Source organism: Melanerpes formicivorus, unplaced genomic scaffold, assembly GCF_026170545.1.
Source record: "Melanerpes formicivorus ecotype bairdi unplaced genomic scaffold, bMelFor1.0.p_v2 SCAF_93, whole genome shotgun sequence".
NCBI lineage: Eukaryota > Metazoa > Chordata > Aves > Piciformes > Picidae > Melanerpes > Melanerpes formicivorus.
In genome coordinates this window covers 927,119-955,027 of record NW_027142445.1, presented here as the reverse complement: position 1 = coordinate 955,027, position 27,909 = coordinate 927,119, and the positions used below count along the sequence as shown (strand labels likewise).

General features: G+C 54.9%; 1 protein-coding gene across 4 annotated transcripts in view; it reads left to right on the top strand.

Annotated features, from left to right (window-relative positions):
• VPS8 (VPS8 subunit of CORVET complex) overlaps positions 1 to 27,909 on the top strand; it is a 78,443-nt gene that overhangs the window by 10,345 nt on the left and 40,189 nt on the right. For all 4 annotated transcript variants that reach the window (XM_068165785.1, XM_068165784.1, XM_068165787.1 and 1 more), the window contains exons 6-25: positions 1,014 to 1,068; positions 5,755 to 5,879; positions 6,988 to 7,074; positions 7,219 to 7,286; positions 8,834 to 8,987; positions 9,090 to 9,149; positions 9,900 to 10,007; positions 11,810 to 11,890; positions 13,114 to 13,284; positions 14,278 to 14,352; positions 15,472 to 15,507; positions 17,823 to 17,913; positions 18,874 to 18,920; positions 20,450 to 20,539; positions 20,890 to 20,936; positions 21,420 to 21,642; positions 23,022 to 23,111; positions 25,628 to 25,679; positions 26,483 to 26,525; positions 27,539 to 27,611. In XM_068165785.1, coding sequence (XP_068021886.1) covers positions 1,014 to 1,068; positions 5,755 to 5,879; positions 6,988 to 7,074; positions 7,219 to 7,286; positions 8,834 to 8,987; positions 9,090 to 9,149; positions 9,900 to 10,007; positions 11,810 to 11,890; positions 13,114 to 13,284; positions 14,278 to 14,352; positions 15,472 to 15,507; positions 17,823 to 17,913; positions 18,874 to 18,920; positions 20,450 to 20,539; positions 20,890 to 20,936; positions 21,420 to 21,642; positions 23,022 to 23,111; positions 25,628 to 25,679; positions 26,483 to 26,525; positions 27,539 to 27,611 — 1,776 coding nt within the window. The remainder of the gene's footprint in view (positions 1 to 1,013; positions 1,069 to 5,754; positions 5,880 to 6,987; positions 7,075 to 7,218; positions 7,287 to 8,833; positions 8,988 to 9,089; positions 9,150 to 9,899; positions 10,008 to 11,809; positions 11,891 to 13,113; positions 13,285 to 14,277; positions 14,353 to 15,471; positions 15,508 to 17,822; positions 17,914 to 18,873; positions 18,921 to 20,449; positions 20,540 to 20,889; positions 20,937 to 21,419; positions 21,643 to 23,021; positions 23,112 to 25,627; positions 25,680 to 26,482; positions 26,526 to 27,538; positions 27,612 to 27,909) is intronic.

The window sequence follows — 27,909 nt, the reverse complement described above, 5'->3', positions numbered from 1 at the left end:
CATTTTCCTTCATGGCCTTACTAAGGATTTTCAGCTGTGAGGGGTGGGTGAAGCAACATGGAAAGATCTGGTTCCTAGGGCCAGAGTTCAGCCCTTAACTGCCTCTCTGCTGATCAAGCCCTGTGCTCTCCCCTTTTCCCTGCCATCACCAAGGCTTTGTTAGCTAAGCACCTAACCTGTCCCCACGAGGGACACCTTCAGCTGTGGCACACACTGGATTCTCCTGGGGGTTTCCTCCATGCTAGTCATGGCTTTGCCTCAGAAAGAAACTCCAGCTGAAGTGCTGATGAAATGGGAGGTTCAAAAGTGTCTACAGCTGTGGTGCAACTGAGACACTGACCTGAAAATAGCAAATGTCCCTGAAAGCCTGGCTGGAGAGTCCTCCTCATCAGCCTGCATCACCTCCTGCCGGCTTGCATACGGCAGAAGTGAAGCTGCCTGGAGCTGCAGGAGAAGAGGAACACTTCAGGGAGGTGGAACACAGCCAGTGTTTGTTCTGGCCTTCTGAACTGGGCCTAGTGTTCCACGAAGAGCTGAAACATGCACTTGGTTGCTTTGTCTGTTGCAGCATCTATCCCTCAGAAATGAGTCTGCTTGTTGAGAAAGGAAGTCAGAGCCTCTGGGCTTGCTGTGAGCTGGCTCTTCAGGGGACCAGTGCTGCCCAGCCTCGTGGATGTAGCAGCTCTTGAGAATGTGTGTTCCTCTGTCACACCAAAAGAAGGAGGCTGGCTTTACAGAGGAGCAATTGTGCTGCAGGTGCTGCTCTGAGCATTTGAATGTCAAACCGCAGAGGAAGAGGCAGCCCTGGGAACTGGTCTGTGTGGAGGTCCCAAGGTGTGATGCTCTCTAGCTTTCAAGCAGGAATTCCTTGTCACTTAAAGACCACCATTTTCCAGTTCATGGCCTTCTGAATCTTCCCCTTTGGGGCAAACTTTGCATGAGTGTGCTGTGAGTTTGGTCAGTTTGTGACTGATGTTTCTCCTGTTTCCAACCTTTCTGCACGACTGCTCCAGGCAGCATCAAGTCTGATAGCAGTGGGGACTTCCCATGGCTTGGCACTGATATTTGGTAAGTTAAGAATGCTGGGGCCCCCAAACCCAAACAAGCACAGGCTCAAAAATACCCCAAAACAACCCAAACCCGGCCAAGATTGTTTAGCCTGGAGAAGAGGAGGCTCAGGGGTGACCTCATTGCCCTCTACAACTACCTGAAGGGAGGTTGTAGCCAGGAAGGGGTTGGCCTCTTCTCCCAGGCAGCCAGCACCAGAACAAGAGGACACAGTCTCAAGCTGTGCCAGGGGAGGTTTAGGCTGGAGGTGAGGAGAAAGTTCTTCACTGAGAGAGTCATTGGTCATTGGAATGTGCTGCCCAGGGAGGTGGTGGAGTCCCCATCCCTGGAGGCGTTCAAGAGGAGATTGGATGTGGCACTTGGTGCCATGGTCTAGTCATGAGGTCTGTGGTGACAGGTTGGACTGGATGATCCTTGAGGTCTCTTCCAACCTTAGTGATACTGTGACACTGTGATGACTCAGACTGCAGGGTGGGTTTCCTCTGAGGTGATGGGTTTGTGCTAAGTGTGGTTTTCCTGCCAGCAAGGAAATAAAGCACAAGGAATGACCAAAGCCCCTTCCAACACCATGCCCTCTGTGATGCTGTGACATACTCCCCACAGAGCCAGGAGCTTCTGCTGGCCAGCAGCACCATGGCTGAGCTGCAGGGCCAGGCTTTGCTCACCCAGTTAGCTCGTGTGGTGGGTGTCCTTGGAGTGCATCACAGAATGGCTCAGGTCTGGAAGGGAGCTCAGAGACACAGCAGCACAGCAACTGTGAAATACAGCCAGGGGTGCTCAGCAGAAGTGTGTGCTTGGAGCTGTCAGTGTGAGGAAACATAAAGGAGAGATCATCACTGATGTCAGAGGATTTGCTGAGCCATGTCCAGTCAGCTTCTAACAAGGCAAGCAGCTGCAGCCTGTGCCTCTGTGCCAGTGTCACACTCACCTTTCTGGGCATCCAGACACTAAGCTCTTCGATGCCATTTGCTCAGTGCAGTGTTCAAACAGAGGATCTGAAGTGACCTGAACATCAATAACTCCTTATCTGCTCTGGTCAACATGTGGTCTTCAGGAGCTGTTAGGAGCAGACCTGTGGTGTTTGCTCTGATGGATTTTTGTAGGCTTGCTGTTTGTTTTGCTGAATGTGAGTGTGCTCAAGCCAAGTTCTCTGTTGCCCCATTGATTACTTTGGACCAACAGCTTTGCTGCTGTGTGGGCCATGGCTGCTGCCAGGCTGTGCAGTCTGCGGTGGTTCTGTTGGCTCTGTGGCCTGCAGGAAACTTGGCACCACATCAGCTGGGCACCAGCTGGCTTCTGTAAAAACCTGTTTGTGATGGGAAGAACTTCCCAGCATACTTGGGGGAGGGCCTTGAGAGCTTTCTGGCCTACTGAAACATAGAGCTCTGTTCATGCAGCAGCACACCAGGCTGTGTTAACTCAGGCTGGAGGAAAACTCTCCCCTGCTTTGTTCTACGCTCCTGAGATTGCATGAGGAGACCTGCATGTGGGGCACAGCACCCCCATGAGTGTTCCAGCCTTGGGGCAGAGTGGCTGGAAAGCTGCTGGCAGAAAAGGACTTGGGGGTGTTGGTTACCAGCCTGCTGAACATGAGCCAGCAGTGTGGCCAGGTGGCCAAGAAGCCAATGGCATCCTGGCACAGATCAAAACCAGCGTGTCTAGAAGGAGCAGGGCAGTGATTGTCCTTTGTACTGGGCACTGGTGAGGCCACAGCTGGAGCACTGGGGTTCAGGTCTGGGTGCCACAGGACAGGAAAGGTGCTGGAGGGTGTCCAGAGAAGGGCAGCAAGACTGATGGGGGTTTGGAGGGCATGGAGTACAAGGAGCAGCTGAGGGAGCTGGGGGTATTCAGCCTGGAGAAGAGGAGGCTGAGGGAGACCTCATTGCTCTCTGCAGCTCCCTGAGAGGAGGCTGCAGCCAGGTGGGGGTTGGGCTCTGCTCCCCAGTCTCAGGTGATGCAAGGAGAGGCAATGGCCTGAAACTGTGTTCAAGAACTGTGTGGCCATGGCACCTGGGGTCATGGTTTAGTGGCCATGGTGGTGCTGGGTTGATGATTGGACTGGGTAATCCTGAAGGGCATTTCCAAGCCAAACAGCTCTGTGATTCTGTAACTGTTGGAAGTGGTACCTCAGCTGCCACCATGAATTCCAGTGTTCTTTCCTCTCAGATCTCTTCTGTTTCTCTCTTCAGCACAATGCCTGCATTTATAAGCTCATTTTTCTTCAGTATTTCTCTCAGCCTTTTAAACCACTTGGTTTTCAAACACCAGCTACCACAGCATCCCCAGAGCCACCTAAGTCAATGCAAAGGGGAAATGCTGACCCAAAGAAACCCCATCAGCAAAATCTGTGTTTGGAGGTGATCACACCTGGGCTGTTCATTGCTTCACTCCTTTATACTGATTCCTGGCTTTTTCTTTCCTCTGTTGGCCCTTTCTGTGTCACCTGACAAGGAAAAGGTACAGTAACACTGCTGTGCATGTGCCCTGCATGAACACCTCCTCATGCCCTCTCTGCATGTTGTATGTGCCAGAGCTGGAGGTGCTAGGCAGAGTAAGGTGGTGCCAGGCAGTGTCGGTGCCAGCTGGCTTGCTGACTGCATGGGGGTAGCACAAGGGGGAATGGTTTGGAACTGAGGCAGAGCAGGGTTGGACTGGAGCTGAGGAAGAAGTTCTTCAGTAGGAGGGTGCTGAGACTCTGGCACAGGCTGCTCAGGGAGGCTGTGGCTGCCTCCTGCCTGGAGGTGTTGAAGGCCAGGCTGGATGAGGCCCTGAGCAGCCTGTGCTGGTGGGAGGTGTCCCTGCCTGTGGCAGGGGGTTGGGACTGGATGAGCTTTGAGGTCCCTTCCAACCCAGCCCATTCTGTGAGCCTATGACTCTCTGTACACAGTAACCTGTGTGACTGTCAGAGCTGCTGCTGTGCTGCAGCCCTTTGAGGCCTCAAGTTCTCCTTGGCTGTCAGAGGATTTTGTCAGGAACGCTGCCGGGTCTGTTTGCAAAGCTGCTGCAAGGCACAGTTGTAGTTTTACACAGCTGAATTATTTAACTGTGAAAAGTGCCCTTCCTCTGCTTCTGGTGTCCTGGAGGTCCTTAACAGTAGAAGCAGCATCTTTAGGAAGTGTTTTGAAGTGCAAAGAAGCAAATGCCAGCAAATGCAGCTCCCTTCTCCCGTGTGTGGCATGATAGACTGCGGAGGATGGAAGGGGGAGACGCTTCCTGCAGCAGCAGGTGTGCTGGCAGGCAGAGCAGAGGTACATGGGGAGCACATCCCTGGGCTGCTTGTCACCTGCTGAAGAGCTGATGGCCACTCAAGGCACCTTTCTGGTTCCCCACCCCCCCAGATTTCAAGAGCAGAACTCATCAACAGTCACAAGATCATGTCTCTGAGCTCCCATAACTTGTGGCCTGCTCTTGACTGCTGCTGGTGCCATGTCTTAGGTGGGAGCTGACAGCTTTCTCAGCCTTCCCTGGGCATTTGCAAGGCAGAGCCTGGCCTTTCTGCTGGGCCCTGTCTTGTTTTGTGTGTAGGACAAATGGTATTTGTGTCCCCTTCTCTATCCCAGCCTCTCTGCCCCCATTGCCCAGATTTTGCAGGAAAAGACTTTTTTCCCCCTCTCTTGGGCCACTACAGCAGATGCAGGGAAGTAAGGAACAGTGGAAAGAGTATTTGAACTTGTCCAAGCCTCTCTCTCCTCACCCTAACCAGTCCTGCAGAGTAATCCATGAGTTCAGGTGCTCTCCTTGCTAGTGTCCATTTTGGTTCTTCCACTAATGCCTCTTCATGCTGGCAGGACTTGAATGGTGACCCAGAGTGAGTGCTCAGCCAGCAGCCTGTCTCTGCACAATGGTGTGCTGGGGAGGGAATCAGAGGTACAGCCATGCTCTGGTTCACATCTAGCACGTTGCTGGTGGTGCTGCAGCTTGGAGGAGTCTGTCCTGTGCCCTGGGCAATTCTTGCACAGGGTTTTTGATCCTCAGCTGCTCTCTGTTCCCCTGGATCCTGTCCTTTCCCTTCTTGCTCAAGATGAAGCCCTGCAGTGTTACTGTGGTGCATCTGTTAGGTTTCAGGTCTCCAATCTTCATTCCAGCTCTCCTCACAGTGCATCTTTTCTTTCTCCCCCAGTCAAAAGCAGGACAGGAATGGAGAGGGGTAGGGTTATTTAGCCTGGAGAAGAGGAGGGAGGCTGAGGAGGGGCCTCATTGCTCTACAGCTCCCTGAGAGGAGGTTGCAGTGAGATGGGGGTTGGTGTCTCCTCCCCAGTCTCAGGTGACAGAAGGCCAGGCTGGCTGAGGCCCTGAGCAGCCTGTGCTGGTGGGAGGTGTCCCTGCCCAGGGCAGGGGGTTGGAACTGGATGATCTTGAAGGTCCCTTCTAACCCAACCCATTCTGTGGACCTGTGATGCATCTGAGCAGCACTGCAGAATAACAAAAGCAACCCCAGGTGTTGCTTTGCTTTCTCCAGTTGTTTCTTCTGCCATTTGAACAGCTCTGCATTTCCACACTCCCCTGCCTGTTTCCTGCCTTTCACAGCAACTTCTGTATGTCCCTGCAGGGCAGTGTCTCGCTCTCAGCTCTTCAGGAGCTGCAGGCCTGTGAGCTGCTGATGTGCCCTCAGTCCCTGATGTTAAGTTTGATCACTGCTCTCTCTCTCTCTCTCTCTCCAATTTCTTACCAATTGTTCTGCTCTAGATCAGAACCAGGCTCTGCGGCTGTGTCTGGGCAGCACTGCTGTTGGGGCTCAGTATGGAGCTATCTCTGCTCTCAGCATCAACAATGACTGCTCCAGGCTGCTGTGTGGCTTTGCAAAAGGACAGGTAACTCCCACAGGGTGAGGAGATGGCCCCCATGGTCTGTCCTGCTGCAGGGCGCTGCGGAGAGCCTGTCCGGAGGTGTCGGAAGCTCAGGCCAGGGGGGCTGGCTCTGCAGCTGCTTGTTAGCTGTGTTTGTGCTGAGCTGCATCCAAAGCAGCGTGAGCAGCAGGATGAGGGAGGGGATTCTGCCCTTCCCTGCTCTCTCAAAGCCATAGCTAGCTCCAGAGTTCATTTTTACTGATCATAGAATCATAGAACAGCTTAAGCTGCAAGGGATCTCAGAGACCTACTGCAATCCCCATGCCATGGGCAGGGACACCTCTCACCAGCCCAGGTTGCTCAAGGCCTCATCCAGCCTGGCCGTGAACACCTCCAGGAAGGGGGCAGCTACAATTTCTCTGGGCAACCTGTGCCAGTCTCTCCCTACCCTTGCTGCCAGCAGGGCAGGAGAGGGGATTCTGCCCCTTGCCTGTGCTCTGCTGAGACCTCACCTCCAATCCTGCCTCCAGCTCTGCTGTCCCCAGCAGGAGAAGGACTCAGAGCTGCTGGGGAGAGGCCAGAGGAGGCCACAGAGATAATCCAAAGGCTAGAGCAGCTCTGCTGTGAGCACAGGCTGAGGGAGCTGGGGCTGTGCAGCCTGCAGAGGAGAAGACTCCAGGGGGACCTCAGAGCTGCCTGCCAGGACCTGAAGGGATCCTGCAGGAAGGCTGCAGAGAGACTTTTGCTGAGGGGGTCTGAGCCAGGCCAAGGGGGAATGGTTTGGAGCTGAGGCAGAGCAGTGTTAGAGTGGAGCTGAGGAAGAAGTTGTTCAGCAGGAGGGAGCTGAGACTCTGGCCCAGGCTGCCCAGGGAGGCTGTGACTGCCTCCTGCCTGGGGGTGTTCAAAGCCAGGCTGGATGAGGCCTGGAGCACCCTGGGCTGGTGAGAGGTGTCCCTGTCCATGGCAGGAGGTTGCAGTAGATGATCTCTGAGGTCCCTTCCAGCCTGAGCCATTCTATGCTATAAGGACCCTGCTAACACAGGTGGTAGTGGGAGTGCAGAAATGCCTTGATGGACAAGGGCCCAAGGCAGCCCTTGGCAGGAGATATTTAGTGAGAGCATTGTGCTTGCAGATCACAATGTGGGACCTGGCCAGTGGGAAGCTTCTGCGATCCATAACAGATGCCCACCCCCCAGGAACAGCCATTCTGCACATCAAGGTAACAACCCCTGCAGGGGCTCCTTGCCTGTGGAGAGCCTCCTCTGCTGGGTTCAAGGCTCCTGCCTGCTGTCAGCAGTGCCAGAGCCCACAGTCTGTTTCTCCTGTTCTGTGGCCATTCCTCTGAAGCTGGCTCTCTGCTCAGTTTACAGATGACCCAACGCTTGCCATCTGCAACGACAGCGGGGGCTCCGTCTTCGAGCTGGCCTTCAAGTAAGACAAGAGCTGCAAGTCCAGGGAGAAAACACAACTGCTGCTGCTGCTGGGTCATAGCTTCTAAATCTAAACAACAAGCCCCAGCCCACTGGAACCAGTAGAGCTGTCTGAATGGCCAGAGTGCCAGTCAGGGCTGCAGTGTGATTGCACAGCTGAGGCATGATGCCAGCTGCAGGGGGAGCAGGCAAAGGATGGCCTCAATTGAGGCCTCAGTGCATTTTCCACAGAGCATCTTCCTCCAGGCTCCTGGTGGTTGTCCTGAAAGTGCTGCCTCTTGCTTTTCCTAGTTTCATTAACAAGAGCTGCCCTGCAGTGGCTTCTCATTTTCTTCTGCACCAGGGGAGGTTTAGGCTGGAGGTTAGGAGGAAGTTCTACACAGAGAGTGATTGCCCATTGGAATGGGCTGCCTGGGGAGGTGGTGGAGTCACCATCACTGGAGGTGTTCAGGAGGAGACTTGACAGGGTGCTTGGTGCCATGGGTTAGTTGATTAGGTGGTGTTGGATTGGTTGATGGGTTGGACATGATGATCTTGAAGGTCTCTTCCAACCTGGTCTGTTCTATGTATTCTAAGAGGGAGGGACAGGGAGGAAGGTTTGGCAGTCTAAGGAGACTGAGCCTGTTTAGCAGATTCCAGAGTGTTGCTGTTAAATAAGGTCTTAAGGAGCTTTTGTCTGTACCTGAGCATTTCTATGGGGCTGGTGGAGAGTTCTACGTCTGGGGAGGAATACAGCAGGCACCAGTACAGGCCAGGCCTCATCCTGCTGGAAAGCAGCTCCATGGAGGAAGACCTTGGAACAGCAACGTGAACTTATGGCCAAGAGCATCCTGGGGTGCAGGAAGCAAAGTGTGGCCAGCAGGGCTAGGGAGGGTCTCCTGCTCCTCTGATCCAGGTGTGGTCTCAGGAGGGCAGAGTACTGAATCTAGTTTTGGGCTCCTCAGTTCAGGAGAGACAGGGATCTGCTAGAGAGAGTCTGGCAGAGGCTGTGAGGATGATGAAGGACTGGAACATCTCTGCTGTGAGGGGAGGCTGAGAGCTACAGGGCTGGTTACTGTGGAGAGGAGAAGGCTGAGAGGGAATCTGAACAATGCCTATCAATAGCTGAGGGCTGGGGGTCAGGAGGAAGGGGCCAGGCTCTGGTTGGTGGTGCCCAGGGACAGGACAAGGACCAAGAGGGACAAGCTGGAACCCAGGAGGTGCCACCTCAGCATGAGGAGAAACTTCTTTGGTGTGAGGCTGCTGGAGCCTGGAGCAGGCTGCCCAGAGAGGTTGTGGAGTCTGCTCTGGAGCCTTTGCAACCCCCCCTGGATGTGTTCTGTGTGCCCTGGCCTGGGTGCCCTGCTCTGGCAGGGGAGTTGAACTGGATGCTCTCTGGAGGTCCCTTCCAACCTCTGCCAGCCTTTGCCTGCCTCCAGTGCCACTCTAAAAGCAGCAATCCCTGGAGCTGTGTAAAGGCCTTTTTGAGAAGAGTGTCTATGAAAGATCACTCCTTGGGCTGAGCTCCTCTTGGTACGTGGCCCCCATGCTGGTTTCTCTTCCTTACAGGAGGGTTATGGGAGTGAGAACATGTGAATCTCGGTGTCTCTTCAGTGGCTCAAAGGGGGAGGTTTGCTGCATTGAGCCATTACATGCAAAAGTGGAGCTGAGAGACCACCCTATCACCCAGTACTCCCTGCTGGCCATGGCCTCCCTAACCAAGGTAACCTGCTGTTAGCAGGCGGCTCGGTGTGGGCAGCCGCAAGGGACAGGTTTGCTGCTGTGGACTCAAATGTCTGGTTGTGTCCTTTTGCTCTTCTTGAAGATCCTGGTGATTGGCCTGAAACCATCTCTGAAGGTGTGGATGACCTTTCCCTACGGCCGTGTGAGTCCTGGCACCGAGGAGCTGCTCTGGGGAGGTGGTGGCCACAGGGAGCTCCTAGAGGAAGGTGCAGGGATCAGAGCCAGCTGTTTGCTGCCACTGCTCTGTCAGCACGCAGCAAGCTCTGCCTTGGGCCTGGGCAGTGCTGCTCTGTTGGACTGAGGTGTGCAGCTGGTGGGCACAGGAGGTGGGAAGGCTGCTCTCAGCTGTGCCTGGGTGAAGATGCTGATTCTCCAGCAAGTAGGGAGGGAGGGAGGGAGGCAGAAGTTCCTCAGCTGCTGCAGCCTGGGTGTACCACAGTCACCCTGGGCTACAGTCACCCTGGACTGGAGCCACTGCTTTACATAGGAACCATACAATACAACTCTTAACTACAGGGATGCAAAACATGAGGAGTTAGATCACTGAACACTTGGAAAGGCAACTGGGACAGCATGCCTGGTGTGTTGGGCTGGGGAGTGGAGACAAGGCTGCCAGCAAGCTGCAGCTGGCAGTGCCTCAGGCTGTGGGAGACTGGAGTTATGCTAAGCAGCTAGGACATGAGTTTTGTTCTGGCTGTCCATCCACTTGGCCACAAGGCACAGGCTGCTCCTGCACTGTGTGACCACAGAAGGTCAGATCAGGAAACTGTTTTGCAGCCCTGGTGGGTACCTGGCAAAGCCAGTCAGTAGCAGCTGACGAGCAGCTTGTGTCCTGGAACTGAGGTTCTGCCTTGCCTGCCTTCCAATACTGGCTGTGCTTTTTGTCTGACAGATGGACCCTTCCAGTGTCCCTCTTCTGGCCTGGCACTTTGTGGCTGTACAGAACTCTGTGAACCCCATGCTTGCCTTCTGTCGAGGAGATGTGGTTCATTTTCTCCTGGTAAGCCTTGAGTGCTGGGTGCTGCCTGTGGGAATCTCACATCTTACCCAGAGCCTCTGTCTCAGTGGCTGTGTGGTGTCTGTGCTTGCTGGGGATGTCCACAGCATTTGCAACCAGCTTGAGAACACAAACCTGCTGGGTGCTGTTCTTCAGCAAGCAGCAGTGCCCTTCCCTGGGGATCTGGAGACATGAGCTCAGTGTGTTCCAGAGCTGCTGCTTTGCTGCTCACTTCACTTTCACTGCTTGTGGAAGAGTGTGAGTTGCTGTCAGGGAAATCACCTGAACTGGGGGCATCACTTTCTGTTTTGCTATAGAATGGGAGTCTGCAAACCACTTGGCACATCTTGTTTGAAGATTGTTTCACTTCTGATTTCAGTATGAGAGCACAGCCCAGGCTTCAGAAAATCTGCCACCTGGGCTTTGCTAGGTTTGTTGCCCAGCTCTTCTGCAACCTAGGACCTTAAGCTTTGCTTGAGTATTTCTCTGGACTAAATCCTCTTTCTGCTCCATCTTCCCTCTTGGTGAACCTTGGGAGAAAGAAAAGTATTTCCATGTCAGCCTGTCTTGCTGCAGGTGTCTGTGCATGCAGCAGCCCCCACCACATGGACTGTGGTCAGTGCTGCAACCATCTTCCCTGCATTCACATCCTGCTTTCTGCACTTTAGTTGCCACAATGGAGAAAAGCCTTGTTTTGCCTTTGCAGAGTGCTTATTTATAAAGCTGGCTCCAGATGAGCATGCTGTAGTTCTGACTTCATGAGCAGAAGGTTCCTGTGTGGGATCAGAGACGATCCTTCCCGTGCAGGTGTCTTGCACCACCTCTCCTCGTTTCAGGGTTGCAGTGGGAGTCACTGAACAAGCATCAGGCTTCCTTTGGTGCTCTGTGCACTTGGTGGTGGTCTGCACCCCTTTTAGGGCCTGAATAGAGTTACATAGAATTACATAGAATAGACCAGGTTGGAAGAGACCTTCAAGATCATCGAGTCCAACCCATCAACCAATCCAACCCACCCAAACAGCTAACGCATGGCACCAAGCACCCCATCAAGTCTCCTCCTGAACACCTCCAGTGATGGTGACTCCACCACCTCCCTGGGCAGCCCATTCCAATGGGCAATCACTCTCTGTGTAGAACTTCTTCCTAACCTCCAACCTAAACCTCCCCTGGCACAGCTTGAGACTGTGTCCTCTTGTTCTGCTGCTGGCTGCCTGGGAGAAGAGACCAATCCCCACCTGGCTACAACCTCCCTTCAGGTAGTTGTAGAGAGTGATAAGGTCACCCCTGAGCCTCCTCTTCTCCAGGCTAAACAACCCCAGCTCCCTCAGCCTCTCCTCACAGGGCTGTGCTCCAGACCCCTCCCCAGCTTTGTTGCCCTTCTCTGGACACCTTCCAGCAAGTCAACCTCCTTCCTAACCTGAGGAGCCCAGAACTGGACACAGGACTCAAGGTGTGGCCTGAGCAGTGCAGTGTACAGGGGCAGAATGACCTCCCTGCTCCTGCTGGCCACACTCTTCCTGATGCAGGCCAGGATGCCCTTGGCCCTCTTGGCCCTCTGGGCACACTGCAGGCTCATGTTCAGCCTACCATCAATCAGCACCCCCAGGTCCCTCTCTGCCTGGCTGCTCTCAGCCACTCTGACCCCAGCCTGTAGCACTGCCTGGGGTTGCTGTGGCCAATGTGCCAAACCTGGCACTTGGATAAGATTGGAGGCAGGGGAGGGGAACTCCAGATGCCTTGAGCTGGCCTGATGCCCTCAGGGGGCAGAAGCTGAAGGAGTCAGCCTTGTCTGATTTCTCTTGCAGGTGAAGAGAGATGACACAGGTGCAATACATGTCACTAAGCAGAGGCAGCTTCATCTGCACTATGACCTCATCAACTTCACTGTAAGTCTCCTCTGGGATGTATCCTTTATCTTTTCCTTTGCACTGGCTCTCCTGTGAGGATGTCTCAACAGCCCTTGGTTCTCTGCTGCTGGCTTGGCACAAGTAGCGTAAGAAGTGACTGTGTTCACCTCAGGCTAACCAACTGAAAGTGTCCTGCACTGGATGCTTGTCAGACTCAGCTTGCCAGGGTGCTAGGCCAGCTCCTTTCAGCTGCACCATCATCTACAGAGGTTGGACCAGATGTGTCTTGGGGTCCCTTCCAGCCTGACATTCTGTGACGATTGTTTGATGATTTCAACAGCAACAACAAAAAAATCATCCAGCTCTAAAAACCATTTGCAGAGTACAGCAAGGAAAGCCAAGGAAATGCATCCACATCAGCTGGGAGCTGAAGTTTGTTGACAAATTAGAATAAGAATAAGAATAAAATAGAATAGAATAGACCAGGTTGGAAGAGACCTTCAAGATCATCGTGTCCAACCCATCAACCAATCCAACACCACCTAAACAGCTAACCCATGGCACCAAGCACCCCAGCAAGTCTCCTCCTGAACACCTCCAGTGATGGTGACTCCACCACCTCCCCAGGCAGCCCATTCCAATGGGCAATCACTCTCTCTGTGTAGAACTTCTTCCTAACCTCCAACCTAAACCTCCCCTGGCACAGCCTGAGACTGTGTCCTCTTGTTCTGGTGCTGGCTGCCTGGGAGATCAACATCCACCTGGCTACAACCTCCCTTCAGGTAGTTGTAGAGAGCAATAAGGTCACCCCTGAGTCTCCTCCTCTCCAGGCCTTTTGAAAAACAATCCTGAAAGCAGTGGGGGAGAAAGACATTTCCATGTGCAAAGTCTTGGGCATACAAGGGATGTCCAAGCACAGCACAAGGGGCCCTGGGGGCAAGCTGGAGCAGAAGAGGTGCCAGGGGAACAGGAGAGAAACCTTTGTCCCTGTGAGGGTGCTGGAGGCCTGGAGCAGGCTGCCCAGAGGGGTTGTGGAATCTCCTGCTCTGGAGCCTTACCAACCCCCATCTGTGTGCCCTGCCCTGGGTACCCTGCTCTGGCAGGGGGCTGGACTGGATGCTCTCTGGAGGTCCCTTCCAGCCCCTGCCAGGCTGTGACTCTAGAACTTTGGAGTGTTGTTTGTGGGAGCTGTGGGCAGAGGCTGTCCAGCCCTCCCCCGGCTGTGTGGCCTGCTGCAGCCTGCCCTGTGGTGTTGTTTGCAGTGGGTCAACTCCCGCACAGCTGTGCTGCTGGACAGCCTGGAGAAGCTGCACGTCATCGACCGCCAGACGCAGGAGGAGCTGGAGACCGTGGAGATGGCAGAGGTGCAGCTGGTCTACAACAGCAGCCACTTCAAATCACTGGCCACAGGGGGCAACGTCAGCGAAGCCCTGGTAGGCGCACAGACCTGATTGTGTTGCTGGTGGTCAGCAGAGGGCAGGAGAACCTCCCCTGTGGGGCCAGGCTGGGAGAGCTGGGGCTGTGCAGCCTGCAGAAGAGAAGGCTCCAGGGAGAGCTCAGAGCAGCTTTCAGCACCTGAAGGACTCCAGGAGAGTTGGGGAGGGACTCTGGACAAGGGCTGGGAGTGCCAGGATGAGGAACAATGGCTTTGAGCTGGGAGAGAGGAGACTGAGAGTGGAGATGAGGAAGAGATTCTTTCCAGTGAGGGTGGGGAGAGACTGGCACAGGCTGCCCAGGGAGGCTGTGGCTGCCTCCTGCCTGGAGGTGTTGAGGGCCAGGCTGGCTGAGGCCCTGAGCAGCCTGTTCTGGTGGGAGGTGTCCCTGCCCGTGGCATTGGGGTGGCACTGTATGATCTTTAACATCCCTTCCAATCCAGTCCTACCATGAAGTCCTCTGGTACTTACCCATGCAGTTCCTGTGCACTGCACTCCCTGCCTCATCTCCTAGGTGGTTGTGCAGGGCTAGAGAGGATCAGGCAGAGTTCCTGTGCTTGCAGATACCACAGTTCTGGGTTGTCTGAAGTGGAAGTTGTGCCTGCTTATGGCAGAGGGGCTGGAACTAGATGATCTTCAAGCAGATGATCTCTGAGGTTCCTTCCAAGCTGAGCCATTCCAGGAGTCTATGGAAGAGACTCCATAACTCCTGCTGCACCTAAGACAGCCACAGAGCACTGCCTGTGGTCCTCCTGACCCTGTCACATTTCCTGGGCAGCCAGAGCCCTGCAGCACTCTGAGCTGCACTCAGAGGAAAGCAGCAGTGCCAGCAGAGCTCTGTGCTTACCACTGCCACCATGCCAGGCTGCCTCTGCCCATCCTCACCTGTTGGACTCCCAGAGTGGCTCTGGAGTTCAGGTGCATGGATGGTTCTTGGGAAGCTCTACAGCACCAAGGAGCAGTGTTCCTTGCACATCCTTCTTCTCTCTGCAGGCACTGGTTGGAGAGAAAGCTTGTTACCAGTCCATCAGCAGCTGTGGGGGGCAGATCTTCTACCTTGGGACTAAGGTAAGCGTGGGCAGTCCTCAGTACAAGCAGAGGGCATGGCCTGTGGCTGGCAGCTCATCTTCTGGATCCTTTGTGCATTGATGTCTCTAAAGAAGTGTGCAGTAATGGGGTCTCAGCCAATGCAGGGCTAAGGAAGACACTGTCAGAAGTGTCCTGCTTTATGCTGCTTCAGGTAGAGTTAATGACATCACTGACACACCCTGTGCTGGGCTTCAGCTTCCCTGTCCTAAGTGTGTGCAGAGTCAACAGAAGAAAACAAATCAGCAGGGAGAGCCAGTGCACAGCATGGATAGTGCAGAGCCACTGAGCTGCTGAGGGGCCTGGAGCAGCTCTGATCTGAGGAGAGGCTGAGAGCTGGGGGTGCTTAGCCTGGGGCAGAGGAGGCTGAGGGGGATCTCATTCCTACTGACAAAGATCTAAGGGGTTGGTGTCAGGAGGATGGGGCCAGACTCTTCTCAGTGGTGCCCAGGGACAGGGCAAGAGGCAATGGGCAGAAACTTGCCCATAGGAAGCTCCATCTGAACATGAGAGGGAGATTCTGTGCTGTGAGGGTGGCAGAGCCTGGAGCAGGCTGCCCAGAGAGGTTGTGGAGTCTCCTGCTCTGGAGCCTTTCCAACCTCCCCTGGATGTGTTCTGTGTGCCCTGCCCTGGGTGCCCTGCTCTGGCAGGGGGCTCAGCCTGGATGATCTCCAGAGGTCCCTTCCAAGCCCTGCCAGGCTGTGAGCAATAGAAGTTTCCTGTTCACATTTCCTGTCCTGGCTATGCAGAGACAGAGGGGGCTCGTAGGATGGGCTGTGGGAGTGGGGGAAGGAGTGAGGGGTGGTTTCTTGGAGCAGATGGGTTGTAAGGCCACACAGAGCCTGGCTTCTGTTGGTATTAGTTGGATGTTTATACTCAAGGCTGAGGATTGCTTTACTTGGCTTCCTCTGGCCCAGCAGGCTCTGGTAAATCACCATTCCTGGAGGAGTTCGAGAGGGGATTGGATGTGGCACTTGGAGCCATGGTTTAGTTGTCAGGAGGTCTTGGGTGCCAGCTTGGACTCAGTGATCTTTGAGGTCTTTTCCAACCTTACTGATTCTATGATTCTCTAAATCACTTTTGCTTTGTTCTGTCTTCTAGTCTGTTCATGTCATGACACTGAGGAGCTGGAGAGAGGTATGTTGAGAGGAAAACCACAGCTCAGTAGCTTTGAATTGCTTAAACCTAACTGGAGAGCAGGGAGGGAGCATTTGTGAAGTATGTTGTGAGCACCATGCTCAGGGGCCCTGGTTGGTGTGCACAGCTAGCACTGTAGGTGCTCTACTTTCCATGCTGGGACTCCTGCTTGCTTGCAATTGCAGGCTGGGGGAAGGCCTTGCCTGTCCCAGCCTGTGCTCACCAGTGGAGCTGCAGCAGTGCCTGTCAGAGCAGCCTGTCCCAGCCTTTGCTCACCAGTGGAGCTGCAGCAGTGCCTGTCAGAGCAGCCTGTCCCAGCCTGTGCTCACCAGTGGAGCTGCAGCAGTGCCTGTCAGAGCAGCCTGTCCCAGCCTGTGCTCACCAGTGGAGCTGCAGCAGTGCCTGTCAGAGCAGCCTGTCCCAGCCTTTGCTCACCAGTGGAGCTGCAGCAGTGCCTGTCAGAGCAGCCTGTCCCAGCCTTTGCTCACCAGTGGAGCTGCAGCAGTGCCTGTCAGAGCAGCCTGTCCCAGCCTTTGCTCACCAGTGGAGCTGCAGCAGTGCCTGTCAGAGCAGCCTGTCCCAGCCTGTGCTCACCAGTGGAGCTGCAGCAGTGCCTGTCAGAGCAGCCTGTCCCAGCCTTTGCTCACCAGTGGAGCTGCAGCAGTGCCTGTCAGAGCAGCCTGTCCCAGCCTTTGCTCACCAGTGGAGCTGCAGCAGTGCCTGTCAGAGCAGCCTGTCCCAGCCTTTGCTCACCAGTGGAGCTGCAGCAGTGCCTGTCAGAGCAGCCTGTCCCAGCCTTTGCTCACCAGTGGAGCTGCAGCAGTGCCTGTCAGAGCAGCCTGTCCCAGCCTTTGCTCACCAGTGGAGCTGCAGCAGTGCCTGTCAGAGCAGCCTGTCCCAGCCTTTGCTCACCAGTGGAGCTGCAGCAGTGCCTGTCAGAGCAGCCTGTCCCAGCCTTTGCTCACCAGTGGAGCTGCAGCAGTGCCTGTCAGAGCAGCCTGTCCCAGCCTGTGCTCACCAGTGGAGCTGCAGCAGTGCCTGTCAGAGCAGCCTGTCCCAGCCTTTGCTCACCAGTGGAGCTGCAGCAGTGCCTGTCAGAGCAGCCTGTCCCAGCCTTTGCTCACCAGTGGAGCTGCAGCAGTGCCTGTCAGAGCAGCCTGTCCCAGCCTGTGCTCACCAGTGGAGCTGCAGCAGTGCCTGTCAGAGCAGCCTGTCCCAGCCTTTGCTCACCAGTGGAGCTGCAGCAGTGCCTGTCAGAGCAGCCTGTCCCAGCCTTTGCTCACCAGTGGAGCTGCAGCAGTGCCTGTCAGAGCAGCCTGTCCCAGCCTGTGCTCACCAGTGGAGCTGCAGCAGTGCCTGTCAGAGCAGCCTGTCCCAGCCTTTGCTCACCAGTGGAGCTGCAGCAGTGCCTGTCAGAGCAGCCTGTCCCAGCCTTTGCTCACCAGTGGAGCTGCAGCAGTGCCTGTCAGAGCAGCCTGTCCCAGCCTTTGCTCACCAGTGGAGCTGCAGCAGTGCCTGTCAGAGCAGCCTGTCCCAGCCTGTGCTCACCAGTGGAGCTGCAGCAGTGCCTGTCAGAGCAGCCTGTCCCAGCCTTTGCTCACCAGTGGAGCTGCAGCAGTGCCTGTCAGAGCAGCCTGTCCCAGCCTTTGCTCACCAGTGGAGCTGCAGCAGTGCCTGTCAGAGCAGCCTGTCCCAGCCTTTGCTCACCAGTGGAGCTGCAGCAGTGCCTGTCAGAGCAGCCTGTCCCAGCCTGTGCTCACCAGTGGAGCTGCAGCAGTGCCTGTCAGAGCAGCCTGTCCCAGCCTTTGCTCACCAGTGGAGCTGCAGCAGTGCCTGTCAGAGCAGCCTGTCCCAGCCTTTGCTCACCAGTGGAGCTGCAGCAGTGCCTGTCAGAGCAGCCTGTCCCAGCCTTTGCTCACCAGTGGAACTGTGCCTGTCAGCAGTGTGTGGCTGTCGGCCTATCTGAAGGGGCTCCAGGAGAGCTGGGGAGGGACTTTGGACAAGGGCTGGGAGTGCCAGGACAAGGGACAATGGCTTTGAGCTGGGAGAGGAGAGACTGAGACTGGAGAGGAGGAAGAAACTCTTTCCAGTGAAGGTGGGGAGAGCCTGGCACAGGCTGCCCAGGGAGGCTGTGGCTGCCTCCTGCCTGGAGGTGTTGGAGGCCAGACTGGATGAGGCCCTGAGCAGCCTGTGCTGGTGGGAGGTGTCCCTGCCCATGGCAGGGGTTGGAACTGTGTGGGCTTCCAACCCAACCATTCCATGATTGTGTGACTCTTGTCTGTAACCCCAGGGTCTGTTGTTATTGATTCTTTTAGAGAGTTGACCACCTGCTGAAACAAGAGCGTCTCACAGATGCCCTGGCTCTGGCTTGGTCATTCTTTGAGGGCAAGGCAAAGGCTGTAGTAGGTAAGTTAGACTCTGGTGGGCATTGATCTATTTTTACTTTTTAACTGAAAGTAGGATGCTGCTGCTGCTGCTGCTTGAGTTTGGCAGAAACAACTTCCTTTGGATTGAGGTTTTGGGAGTTCTGGTCCCTTCGGCAGCCTTCTGCCTTCCAGTGCACATCAGACAGCCTGTGCTGGGAGTCCTGACTCATGTCTCTTAGCCATGGGGGTGGAGCCAGGTGTCAGGTATCCACCCTGCAAGATCCCTGGAGGTGATTGCAGAGTGGTGTTCTGTCAGCTCTGCCAAGCAGGTACCTTCATGTAGGTCTCCCTTGCCTGCAGGACCCACTGGAAGGGCTGCTGGCTCCTGGCACTCTGTCTCCTGTGCAGGATGTTCTGTGAGCTCTTGGCTTGCTCTGAAGAACATGTGGGTTGTGCCAGAAGCTGCCACTTGAGCTGGCTGGCTGGGGCTGGGCACACAGACTGCCCAGCAAGTAACTTCTGGTGGCTTTGACAAATGAGACTTAGGCTCTCAGGGGGAGCTCCTCCTGCTGTGCAGCCGCTGCAGTATGAAGCTGTCTCACTTGAAGGCAGTGGAGCAGATAACTTCACAGTGCTCCAAAAGCTTTGGGAGTTGGCTTTTGGTTGTTTTTTCTTCCTTGCAGGGCACTTCATTCAGCTTGTTTGCATCCAGGCATGCTGCAGCAATTAGCCTGTGCCAGCCCTCTGGTGATGGCCCTGTCGGTGTTAGCACTCAGATCCTTCCTGCCACTGCCCCTGCTGTCCCTGCTAGGGACAGCAAAGCTCTGCAGGGCTACAAGCAGCACACTGAAGTGTGTGTTTGGGTATCCTCACCTCCACATCTCAAGGGCAGTGGTGTTAGCAGCTAGCCTGTTGGATTTTTATATTTCCAGTGGTAGCTTAAGTGAGAAAAGCTTCCTTGTGGTTTATTGATTGATTGTTTCCCCCCCTTCACCTTCAGGCCTGTCTGGGGACACAAGCAAGCGGAAAGCAGTGATTGCAGACAGGGTGAGTCACTGCTCTGCTCCTCACCAGGTGTTCCTCTGGGCTGATGTGATCCTGACTGGAGGGCATGGCTTCAGTCCTGCGGGAGGGAATGCAGCAGGCTCTGGAGTCTGTCCACTGTGCCTCTCTTGCTGGGGCTGGCAGCAGGGTTTTAGGGAAGACTTGGAAATGCCTTTTGGGTAAAGGTGGAGGAAGGAATGTGCAGCATTAGCAGATCCAAATGTGGCATTGCCCTGCAGCCCCTGAACCCCCTGGTCCCCTCAGCATGCAGAGAGCCTTCCTGGGGCTGACTCAAGGCTTTCTGGGTGGTGAGTGGCCCCCAGTCTGTGACTCACTGACTCAGGATGGGAACTCTGCTCCATGTACACATGGACAGGGACCAGCTGAAGCCTTTGTTCCTGTTCAGTTGTTACAGGAACTTTTTCCTGGGAAGAGAATGTTTAAAGTGCCCAATTCCTGCAGTGATACTTTACCTGCATTTGCTCTTCATCTGTACCTTGCAGGTGAAGAAGTTGTGATGTTTGGTAAAGGTACTGCAACTCATCTTTGGGTGGAATGTGACCTGGATGAGCCTTGGGCTGCAGGATGAGCCTTGGGCTGCAGGATGTGCTCATCTGCCTGAAAAGTTGCTGCCAGACTGGCTGCCCAGTTTCTTGGTCACTTAGTGTAGGCCTTCAGTACTCCCCTGAGCCACTTCTAATGCCATGTCATGCCATTATCTCCTGGCAGCCTCTTCCCTCTTCTTTCTATAGAAAGAATAGTCTCATGGAGCAGGATAGGCTGGGGGCTGACCTGCTGGAGAGCAGCTCTGGGGCAAAGGACCTGGGCATCCTAGGGGAGAGCAGGATGGCCAGGAGCCAGCAATGTGCCCTTGTGGCCAAGAAGGCCAAGGGCATCCTGGGGTACATTAAAAGGGCTGTGGTCAGAGAGGTTCTCCTGCCCCTCTGCTCTGCCCTGCTGAGGCCACATCTGGAATCTTGTGTCTAGCTCTGGGCCCCTCAGCTCAAGAAGGACCACAGGGAACTGCCTGAGAGAGTCCATCCCAGAGGCACAGAGCTGCTGCAGGCAGTGGAACATCTCCTGGGAGGCCAGGCTGAGGCAGCTGGGGCTTGGAGCTGGGAGCAGGGGAGCCTGAGGGCTGCCCTCATTGCTGGGGATAAAGATGTGCAGGGCTGGAGCCAGGCTCTGCTCAGGGATGTGCAAGGACAGCACAAGGGGCACTGGGGGCAAGCTGGAGCAGAGGAGGTGCCAGGGGAACAGGAGGGAAAACTTTGTGCCTGTGAGGGTGGCAGAGCCTGGAGCAGGCTCCAGAGAGGTTGTGGAGTCTCCTCTGGAGCCTTTCCAACCCCCCCTGGATGTGTTCTGTGCGCCCTGCCCTGGCAGGGGCTTGGGCTCCATCTTTCAAGGTCTCTTCCAGCCCCTAACATTCTGTGATGCTACCCAGGCAGAATGAGACCACAGAACTCCCAGCTCAGTCTGATTAGGGCCTTTGTGTGGGATTTGAGTTCGTGTTCTTGTGTGTTGCCATCCAGATGGTTGAGATCCTTCTCCATTACACTGATCGGGCTTTGAAGAAATGTCCTGAGCAAGGCAAGATCCAGGTGATGGAGCAGCATTTTCAGGTATGGTGCTGCAGGAGGCTCCCTTGGCTGGATGGTTTAATGAAACCTTGCTGCAAAAGTTATGTTTGTACTTTTGAAAACCATTGCTGTGGTTCACCTGAGCTCTGTTGTGTGGCAGTGAGCCGGCCAGGACTCTGGTGGCGGAGCAGAGCCTCTCAGCCTCTGTCCTCTGCAGAAGTGTGCCTGGAGGTTTTTTTCTATGAGGACCAGCAGATGGGAGAATCTGTAACTGTGCCAGCCACCAGCTGGTTCAGAGAACTCCTTGCCTCTGCTGCCTGTTGGCCAGCCTGGGTTCTGTGCCCCTGGGCAGTTCTTGCAGCAGTCAGAGCTTGTTGTTGTCTCTCCTGCAGGACGTGGTGCCTGTCATCGTTGACTACTGCCTCTTGCTCCAGCGCACGTGAGTCCGAGCTTGCCAGGGAGCCATCAAAGCAGGGCCCCAGTCAGGGTAGTGCTGAGCTGTCTGCTTTAAGGGGCAGGTGATGTGGATCCTCCAAACCTTGCCATCGTGGTTCCCCCAGCATGTCCCACTTTAGAGGAGTGCTTAAGCACTGCTGCCAGAGCGCTGGTACTCCAAAGCGAGCCTGAAAGCTTCCTTGCTGTGTTGAGGAGGAGTTTGCTGCAGACTGTCTCCCCCACACCCTCTCCTTAAGAAAGGAGCTGCCTTGAGAGATTTGCTCTGTTCTCCCCTCTGTCAGCAGGCTGTTCTGCTGCAACATCCACAGCCAGTCTGTCCTGTGTAGTTGCCTGGAACAGGACAGGAGCTGTTCATGCCTTGAGCTGAGACATACAGAGGAAGAGGAGTTTATTGAGTTGGAGCCCTCAAAATAGATAAGAGATGTTAAGAAGATTATTTGATAACTAAATGCTTCTTTCCTCCTAGGGATCTGTTATTTAACCAGGTCTACGATAAGATGAGTGAGAATTCTGTAGCTAAAGGCATCTTTCTGGAGTGCTTGGAGCCCTATATCTTAAGTGACAAGCTGATGGGAATCACAGCTCAGGTGATGAAAGATTTGCTGCTTCACTTCCAAGACAAGAACAGGTTGGAAAACTTGGAAGCCTGCATTGTGCATATGGATATCACCAGCTTAGACATCCAGCAGGTGAGCTGCTGTGCTGCACAAGCTGAGCTCCATCTCCACTGGTGCAAGCCTTGTGTGTGCCAGCCCAGCCCAGCGAACGCAGGCGAGGAGCTGCTTCCAGCACAGACCACGCTCACCTGGGCCAAGCTGTTTGTGCCTTTTGCTCACTAATTTGGAGCAGAACCTAAGATCCCTGTGGGAATTCAGCCTGGCTGTGTCCATCCTGCGACAGGCATGCTCCCATCAAACGTGTTTTGCTCCCCCAGTGTGTGTCCTGGCAGAGCTTAATGCTTCAGCAGCTGAGTGTGTCAGAAACTACACATCTGCCAGGACAGCTGCAGAGGGGAGCCCAAGCCACCCTCATAGTATCAGTCAGGGTTGGAAGGGACCACAAGGATCAGCTAGTTCCAACCATGGGCAGGGACACCCCACACTAGATCAGCCTGGCCAGAGCCTCAGCCAGCCTGGGCTTAAACACCTCCAGGGACGGGGCCTCGACCACCTCCCTGGACAACCCATTCCAGGGCTTCACCACTCTTATGGGGAAGAACTTCCTCCTCACCTCCAGCCTGAATCTCCCCACCTCCAGCTTCATCCCATTCCCCCTAGTCCTATCACTCCCTGAGATCCTGAGCAGTCCCTCCCCAGCCTTCCTGTAGGCTCCCTTCAGATACTGGAAGGCCACAATAGGTCACCTCGGAGCCTTCTCTTCTGCAGACTGAACAGCCCCAACTCCTTCAGTCTGTCCTCACAGGAGAGGTGCTCCAGCCCTCTGCTCATCCTTGTGGCTCTTCTCTGGACACCTTCCAGCACCTCCACATCCCTCTTGCAATAGGTGCTCCAGAACTGGAGGCAGTACTCCAGGTGGGGTCTCAGCAGAGCTGAGCAGAGGGGGAGAATCACCTCCCTTGCCCTGCTGGGAGGGCATTGATCTTATTAATGTTTATAATTACCTGAAGGGTGAGTGTCAAGAACTGGCCAGGCTCTTGTCGGTGGTGTGCTGTGACAGGGCAAGGGACAGTGGACACAACAGGAGGAGAAAATTCTTTGCTGTGAGGGTGCTGGAGGCCTGGAGCAGGCTGCCCAGAGAGGTTGTGGAGTCTCCTTCTCTGGACTGGATGATCTCCAGAGGTCCCTTCCAGCCCCTGCCAGTCTATGACTCTATGAATAGTAGAATCCAGACAGTTACAGTCAGTGCTTGCTGTGTGAGCAATAAATCTGGGGACCTGTGGTCCTTGCAGAAGGTGATCCTGCAAAGGGGGAACTCTCACTCTGTTTTGAAAGGTGCTGGTGGCTGATGCAGATGCAAGGGCAGAGATTGCTTTTGAGAGACCAGAGGGTGAGAAGCCTGGAAGTTTTGATCAACTGGATGCTGACATTGTGCTTTGCTTGCCTTGCAGGTAGTTCTCCTCTGCTGGGAGAACCACCTCTATGATGCCATGATCTATGTGTACAACAGTGGCATGAACGACTTCATCAGCCCCATGGAGGTAGGGAAGCTGCTGGCTGCAGTGAGCTGTGTCCAGCACAGCCATTCTCAGGAGCAGCATTTCAACCAGTGCATTATCTTCTCATTCAGGGTGGTGGGTTCTTGTCCTTTGTCACTTCAGGGGTGAAATGATGTCTGATACAAGCCCTTTGTTTGACTGGAGGCACTGGAGGGGCACAAATGTCCCTGCTGAGGCAGCAATGCTCTGCCAGTGCTCTGCTGGAGGTTCAGTTGTGTTAGGAAAATAAACCAAGAGCAGTAAAAGACAAAAACTTGATGGCTTAAGGAGACTGCATTGCAAAGCCATCTGCCAACACTTTTGTTGCTGGTCATAGAATCACTTTGGTTGGAAAAGACCTTCAAGCTCATCCAGTCCAGCCGTTCCCTAGCTCTGCCAAGGCTGGGGCTAACCCTGGCCCTAAGCACCATAGCTCTGCCTCTGGGAAACACTTCCAGCCTTGCCGCTGCTGCTGCAGGCAATCACAACCTGTGGGCACCCACAGCCTCCCTGGGCAAACTGTTCCAGTGTCTCACCACCCTCTCTGGAACGGATGACTAACATCCAGTCTAAATCTACCCTCAAGGTCCTCATTCTGCGCACCCGAACTAAAGGCTCTCTGGAGGCCCTGCTGGGTGAGGCTGAGGGCTTGATGGCAGCAGGTTCAGGAGCAGGAAGTGCAGGTGGTCAGTTATGTTCTGATGGACTTCTGGATCTCCTGGATTGCTTTTTGCAGCATGGGCTGTGCTTAGGGGTAGATCTGACTGAGTGAAGGCTGCCTGCTTTAATTGGTCTGGGACCTGCTGAGCCACCTGGACACTCACAAGTCCATGGGGCCGGATGGGATCCATCCTAGGGTGCTGAGAGAGCTGGCAGATGAGCTGCCAAGCTGCTCTCCATCATTTTCCTCCAGTCCTGGCTCACCAGAGAGGTCTCAGGTGACTGGAAGCTGCCAAGGTGGTCCCCATCCACAAGAAGGGTCGGATGGAGGAACCTGGAAACTCCAGGCCTGGCAGCCTGACCTCAGTGCCAGGGAAAGTGATGGAGCAGATTATCCTGGGGGCAATAACTGCAACTGAAGGATGGCCAAGGGCTCAGGTCCAGCCAGCATGGATTTAGGAGGGGCAGGTCCTGCCTCTCCAACCTGATCTCCTTCTATGCCCAGGTGACTGCCTGGTGGATGTGGGGCAGGCTGTGGATGTGGGCTACCTGGACTTCAGCAAGGCCTTTGACACCATCCCCCACAGCAAACTTCTGGCCAAGCTGTCAGCCCCTGGCTTGGACTGCAGCTCTCTGAGCTGGGTTAGGAACTGGCTGGAGGCTGAGCCCAGAGAGTGGTGGTGAATGGTGCCACAGCCAGCTGGCAGCCAGGCACCAGTGGTGTGCCCCAGGGATCAGTGCTGGGCCCCATCCTCTTTAACATCTTCATTGATGATCTGGAGGAGGGGATTGAGTCAGGCATCAGCACATTTGCAGATGACAGCAAGCTGGGAGCAGATGTTGGTCAGTTAGAGGACAGAAGGGCTCTGCAGAGGGACCTCGACTGACTGGAGAGATGGGCAGAGGCCAACAGGATGGCATTCAACAAGTCCAAGTGCCAGGGGCTGCACTTTGGCCACAGCAACCCCAGGCAGTGTTACAGGCTGAGGTCAGAGTGGCTGAGAGCTGCCAAACAGAGAGGGACCTGGGGGTGCTGATTGACAGCTGCCTAAACATGAGCCTGCAGTGTGCCCAGGAGGCCAAGAAGGCCAAGGGCATCCTGGCCTGCATCAGGAAGAGTGTGGCCAGCAGGAGCAGGGAGGTCATTGTGCCCCTGTACTCTGCATTGGTTAGGCCACACCTTGAGTCCTGTGTCCTGTTCTGGGCCCCTCAGTTTAAGAAGGACACTGAGAGACTTGAATGTGTCCAGAGAAGGGCAACAAGGCTGGGGAGAGGCCTTGAGCACAGCCCTGTGAGGAGAGGCTGAGGGAGCTGGGGTTGCTTAGCCTGGAGAAGAGGAGGCTCAGGGGAGACCTCATTGCCCTCTATAACTCCCTGAAGGGAGGTTGTAGCCAGGTGGGGGTTGGTCTCTTCTCCCAGGCACCCAGCAGCAGAACAAGAGGACACAGTCTCAAGCTGTGCCAGGGGAAGTTTAGGCTGGAGGTGAGGAGAAAGTTCTTCACTGAGTCAGTCATTGCTCATGGGAATGTGCTGCCCAGGGAGGTGGTGGAGTCCCCATCCCTGGAGGCGTTCAAGAGGGGATTGGATGTGGCACTTGGTGCCATGGTCTAGTCATGAGGTCTGTGGTGACAGGTTGGACTGGATGATCCTCGAGGTCTCTTCCAACCTTGGTGATACTGTGAGACTCTGATACCGTTGGCAGGGAAAAGCATTCGCTGGCACATCTTGGTGTAAGACATGGCAAGATAGCAGAGCTCCTGGGAGGAAGACTCCCTTCTGCTCTGTCATGTAAAGCCATGTTAGGGTCTTCACCTTGAGCTTTCCCAGCTGCTTGAGCACAGCCTGCTTTCTTGTTGCAGAAGCTGTTCAAAGTCCTTGCTCCTCCGCTGAATGCTGGCAAGTCTCTCACAGGTACTGAATTGTTTCCCTTTACCTCTTTCTGGTTTTCCTATTTGCTGGTTTGAGTATCTGTGGTCCTTTCCAACGGAGGGATGCACAAATGAATTAGGTAACTAATGTCTGGGAAACCCCTTAGATGATTCATAGATTCACAGAATGGGCTGGAGGGGACCTCAAAGCTCACCCAGCTCCAACCCCCTGCCACAGACAGGGACACCTCCCACCAGCACAGGCTGCTCAGGGCCTCATCCAGCCTGGCCCTCAACACCTCCAGGCAGGAGGCAGCCACAGCCTCCCTGGGCAGCCTGTGCCAGGCTCTCCCCACCCTCCCTGGAAAGAGTTTCTTCCTCATCCCCACTGTCAGTCTCTCCTCTCCCAGCTCAAAGCCATTGTTCCTCATCCTGGCACTCCCAGCCCTTGTCCAGAGTCCCTCCCCAGCTCTCCTGGAGCCCTTCAGCTACTGGAAGCTGCTCTGAGGTCTCCCTGGAGCCTTCTCTTCTGCAAGCTGCACAGCCCCAGCTCTCCCAGCCTGGCCTCACAGGGGAGGTTCTCCAGCCTCTGATCATCTTGGTGGCCTCTCCTGGACCCTCTCCAGCAGTTTCCTGCCCTTGTGCTGGGGACACCAGAACTGCAGCCCTTAGGTTATTCTGAACACTGGAGAAGTGTCCTGGTGCAGTTTGCTGTGTGTAAAGCTGCTCATGTTGCTGTGTGTAAAACTGCACCTGTGTCAGAGTTATTTTGCTGCTGGCTGGGAAGGGAACTGCATCTCTCTGTTGCCTTGTGAAGAAAATGTGACAAATGACTTTTGTTTTCAGATGAGCAGGTGGTCATGGGCAACAAGCTGCTGGTGTATATAAGGTAAGGACCTTTGTCAGGTATGTGTTGTTGACTTGGGCTGGACAGGAGTTTTACCTTACCCCAGCTGCATAAGTTAAGAGTGTTGGCACAGCTGAGGGGCAGTGAGGGATTGCCATGTCTGCCTTCAGAGCTGTCTGGGCCACAACAGCTTCCTGCTCCATGCTGGGTGAGCACACAGGTAGGGTGCAGCTGGGACTTGGATCTCAGCTTATTGCTGATGTGCACAGACCACGTTTTTGTCTTTAGAATGTTCCTTGTCCTGTGTGTGCCAGTGTGCTCTGTGAAGGCCTCTCTGGCCTGCAGAGCTGGGTGGCAGCCCTGTGTGCCTTGCCTTTCCAGACAGCTGTGTGGCTGTGCTCAGCTCTGCCTCCTGTGCTGCCTGTCATTGTCAGGAGCTCACTCTGAGGTTGCCTGGTACTGATTCATTAGTGAGCTTCTGGAACCTATTCAGGAGCCTGAACAGGAGGTTCTGCATTACCCCTGCTTCCTAAAATGCAAGGGACAAGCTATTAGTGACAAATACTGAGCTTCCCCATTCCCCTTCTGCTGTGGAATGCCAAAACTTGGATGCAAATCCATGGAGTGCATTGGCTTATTACATACTGACAGCAGTGCTGTCTGCTGGAGAGGTTCTTCAGCCTCTGATCATCCTGGTGGCCTCCTCTGGACCCTCTCCATCAGGTCCATGTCCCTCTTGTGTTGGGGCCCCATAGCTGGACACAGTCCTGCAGGTGAGGTCTCCCCAGAGCAGATCAGAGGGGCAGGATCCCCTCTCTCCATCTCTGGCCACACTGCTTCGGATGCAGCCCAGGCTGCCCCTGGCATTCTGTGCTGCCAGTGCCTGCTGCTAGCTCCTGCCCAGCTTCTCACTCAGCAGCAGCCCAAGCCCTTCTCTGCAGGGCTGCTCTCAGTTTCTTTTAGTTTGCTTCAAGAGCACCTTGCATTAGCCTCTTTTCCTCTCTCTGTCTCATGTCAGGGTGCATTAAAAATGCCTTTCCCCTCCTCCTCTGCAGCTGCTGCCTGGCTGGCCGTGCATATCCCTTGGGGGACATTCCTGAAGATCTGGTGCCTTTGGTTAAAAACCAGGTGAGCAGCCTGCCAGAGGCAGCCTCTCCCCATGAGTGTTGTAGGAGCAGAGGCAGTGGCACAAATGTGCATTATTGTTTTTTCCAATTACTTTTTCCTACAGAGCTGCCATAAAGTTGTAGGGGTCTGATCCTTCTAACCCTGAGCAGGACATGTCAGAAGGGGGAAGAGCTCTGTCTCCAAGGGCTTGTGACACAGGGTGAGCAGGAGTAGAAAGTGAACTAGGATCAAAGCACAGTAGCTGAACCTTAATGTAACCCTGCTCTGGGCTGGTGCTGCAACTTCAGTCACAGAATCT